Source organism: Stylophora pistillata, chromosome 7, assembly GCF_964205215.1.
Source record: "Stylophora pistillata chromosome 7, jaStyPist1.2, whole genome shotgun sequence".
Lineage (NCBI taxonomy): Eukaryota > Metazoa > Cnidaria > Anthozoa > Scleractinia > Pocilloporidae > Stylophora > Stylophora pistillata.
Genome location: NC_142525.1, coordinates 32,095,136 through 32,098,216, shown reverse-complemented (window position 1 = coordinate 32,098,216; position 3,081 = coordinate 32,095,136). Strand labels below are relative to the sequence as shown.

At 37.5% G+C, this 3,081-nt stretch overlaps 1 protein-coding gene across 1 annotated transcript in view; it reads left to right on the top strand.

Annotated features, from left to right (window-relative positions):
- The window catches only part of LOC148727462 (retinoschisin-like), a 9,635-nt gene extending 6,554 nt beyond the window's left edge, over nucleotides 1–3,081 (top strand). Inside the window, exon 3 of the mRNA XM_088726514.1 lies at nucleotides 2,149–3,081. Within this exon, the coding sequence (XP_088582640.1) occupies nucleotides 2,149–2,301 (153 nt within the window). The 3' untranslated portion in view covers nucleotides 2,302–3,081. The remainder of the gene's footprint in view (nucleotides 1–2,148) is intronic.

The following is a 3,081-nucleotide window of genomic DNA, read 5'->3' as shown; positions in this document are numbered from 1 at the left end:
TAAACATAGCTGTCAAGTCCACAGCCCAGATAGCGGCTAAAATAGCACACCATGGAGGCATGAATTGATCTACACTGTGTCAATTCACACAGAAATTACGAAGATATTACAGCTTTGTGTCAATATTGAGTGATTACATAAATTTTGTAGGAAATTTTTGGTGTTTTGTTATTTGCTATTATAACAAAAGGTTTACGCTGCACTTTTCATGTTTATGTTGGAAAAGGTAGAACTATTCGTATGCGAACTCGTTCATGTTGGATTGCTTTAGAATACGTTTAACTTGTTGCATATTTAATTGACCACAATAGTTTTCCGAATTACTTATAAATTAATGATAGTTCTGCAATCTCCCATTGACGTCATTCTCTCTTTTACTTTTTGTAAAAGTGTGTTATTAAAGACATAAACACGTGAAAAAGGCAATTTGTGTGTAAGAAAAAGATATTATGACTCGAGAGAACAGGTTACCTGCTACAGGAAGACTTAAGAAGAGAAATATAAATATAGAGGCAAGACCGATACAAGAAGAGAGTCTGAAGAAGAGAGAAGAGAAGTCTGCATTTGAAGAGATTGCTACCGTTTGAATTGAAAACTAAGAAGTGGATAACCTTTCTTTGTTTAGCTTTTTTGTGCAGCAGGTTTTCTACGATCGCTTAAGGATTTAAGTCATGGATTTACACGGTCTATTCCGGAATAAGAATTCAATAGTTTTCTAAGGAAACGCCATTTCAATTCAACGCTCGCAGAAATTAGGTGTTCATCTTTGTAGTTTGTTCATATCCTAGACGTCACAATTGCGCACATGGTAGTGAAATGTAGTTCTTTGTTTTCTCTAATATCCACCCTCTCGCCATATTATCTCCCACGTCCTTCCTAACCCTAAACCCTAACCCTAAAACCCTAACCCCTAAACCCTAACCCTAACCCCTAAGCCCTAACCCTAACACTAAACCCAGGCGTTAATGGGTTAGAGGAAGTTTACAAATTTAGCCAAAACGGATTTTTTGCGAGTGAATTTGGTGATTTGTGCGTGAAAGCAGCAGTTAAACTCTTGAAAATTCCAGTTGTGATTATTACCGCTCTCCCTTCAACGCCTAAAGTGTCATTCCTTCTACACTAATTCCCAACAATCACATCCATTTACATTGCATATGATCATTCTGGGCCCAGCCACTGTGATACCACAAAAGGTACTCAATAATTGTTCAATAACCCCAGGTTAAGTTAGCAATAGTGAATTCTGATCATGTTACATACCTCCTTACATATCAAAGCTGGACTGAGAATTTTTATTTGGTTCTTTTGTATCTTGCTATTATAACAAAAGGTTTACGCTGTGCACCACAGGCTAAAAATGAAATGGTTTTTTTCGGACTGTGCATAGCTGTGCATAGCTGTGTGTAGCTGTTTACAGCTGTGTATAGTCCTATATGGCCGTGTATAGCCAGATATAGCTGTGTAGAGCTGTGTATAGCCCTGTATAGCTGTGTATAGCCCTGTATAGCTGTGTATAGCCCTGTATAGGTGCGTATAGCCCTGTATAGCTGTGTATAGCCCTGTATAGCCGTGTATAGCCGGCTGTGTATAGCTGTGTATAGCGCTGTATAGCCGTGTATAGCCCTGTATAGCTGTGTATAGCTGTGTATAGCTGTGTATAGCTGTGTATAGCTGTGTATAGCTGTGCATAGCCCTGTATAGCTGTGTATAACTGTGTATAGCCCTGTATAGCCCTGTATAGCTGTGTATAGCAATATATAACTGCATATAGCTCTGCATAGGTGTATATGTCTGTCGTATGTAAGGTTAGGATATTATATGTATGTAAAGTATAGGACATTATATGTATTGGGGACATAATAATTCCCCATACATGACGTACCTACGGAATTGGCCCAAACTTATGCAAACCTTATGTGTCAGCACACACATCATGAGCACCCCGGAATCCCTTCCCCCTCCCCCCTTGTAAAGCATCGTTTCCCAAAAACATTGCTGCGAAGGGGACTAGACTGCTTTCGACAATAATTTGAAAATTGATCGATGCGCGCTAGGATTTATTAAAGCTCGCATCGTTATGAATTTTTACTGTAGGTTCACCACTACTGCTCCATCTAAAATACTCAGCAAGTTCGTCCTCTCTTGCAGGTTTTTCTGGCTAATTCAGACCGTAATACCATCGTGAAACATGCTATAGCTCCTCTCATAAAGGCTTCGTTCATCCGCGTTCATCCTATTACTAAATACGGACGGTTTGCTTTACGAATTGAGATTTATGGCTGCGGTTTCATAGATGAATAAACACTCTACCAAGCTACACGGCTCTTCTAACTTCCAAAATAACAAACTAATGGAAATACCAAGAAAATACGATCAATCTGAACCTCTCGATGTCAGTTGGAATTTCTGGTGATAATAGAGTCATCTTAGAGATAGCCTTTTCGATAAGGTCGATAAGGGCCAGTATTGTCATCGAATATCACGTTGTGAAATGCGTCAAATGTCCAAAAATAACTTTAAAATCAATGTCCATGACACTTTACTTCGAGTACTTTCCAAAGAAAATGATTATATTGATTTACCCGACTTAACAAAAACTTCCTGAAAACTCGGCTTCTTATATTTGCAATGCAAACTTCATTAAATTGAATTTATTTTTATTTATTTGTTTATTTATTTGACAATTTTTACTCTTTTCTCTAGTCTTTCTTGTGAGCCATTTGTATTCGTGTGTATATAACATACGTGTAACCACTGCTCGCCTCGACTAGCTAATCTGCTAGCTGCGGGCAGTGGATATGGCTTTCTGTAATATTTGCCATGATTAATAAAGTTGAATAAAGTTGAACTGAATAAAGTTGCATGTCACAAATTTTGCAAAAGCGTTTGGTGTTGCCATGGTTACATCAACCTTTCCAGCCACTTGGCAATGTGACTGTAAGTTCTAATAATAATAATAACAATCTTTTATTAGGAAGCTCCATCACAATAGTGGTTTACATAGAGGTCCTAAATACTAGATGTGTATTATATAAAAATATAATTAAAATATAGAAATTTGAGCTAAAATCGAAATATAAA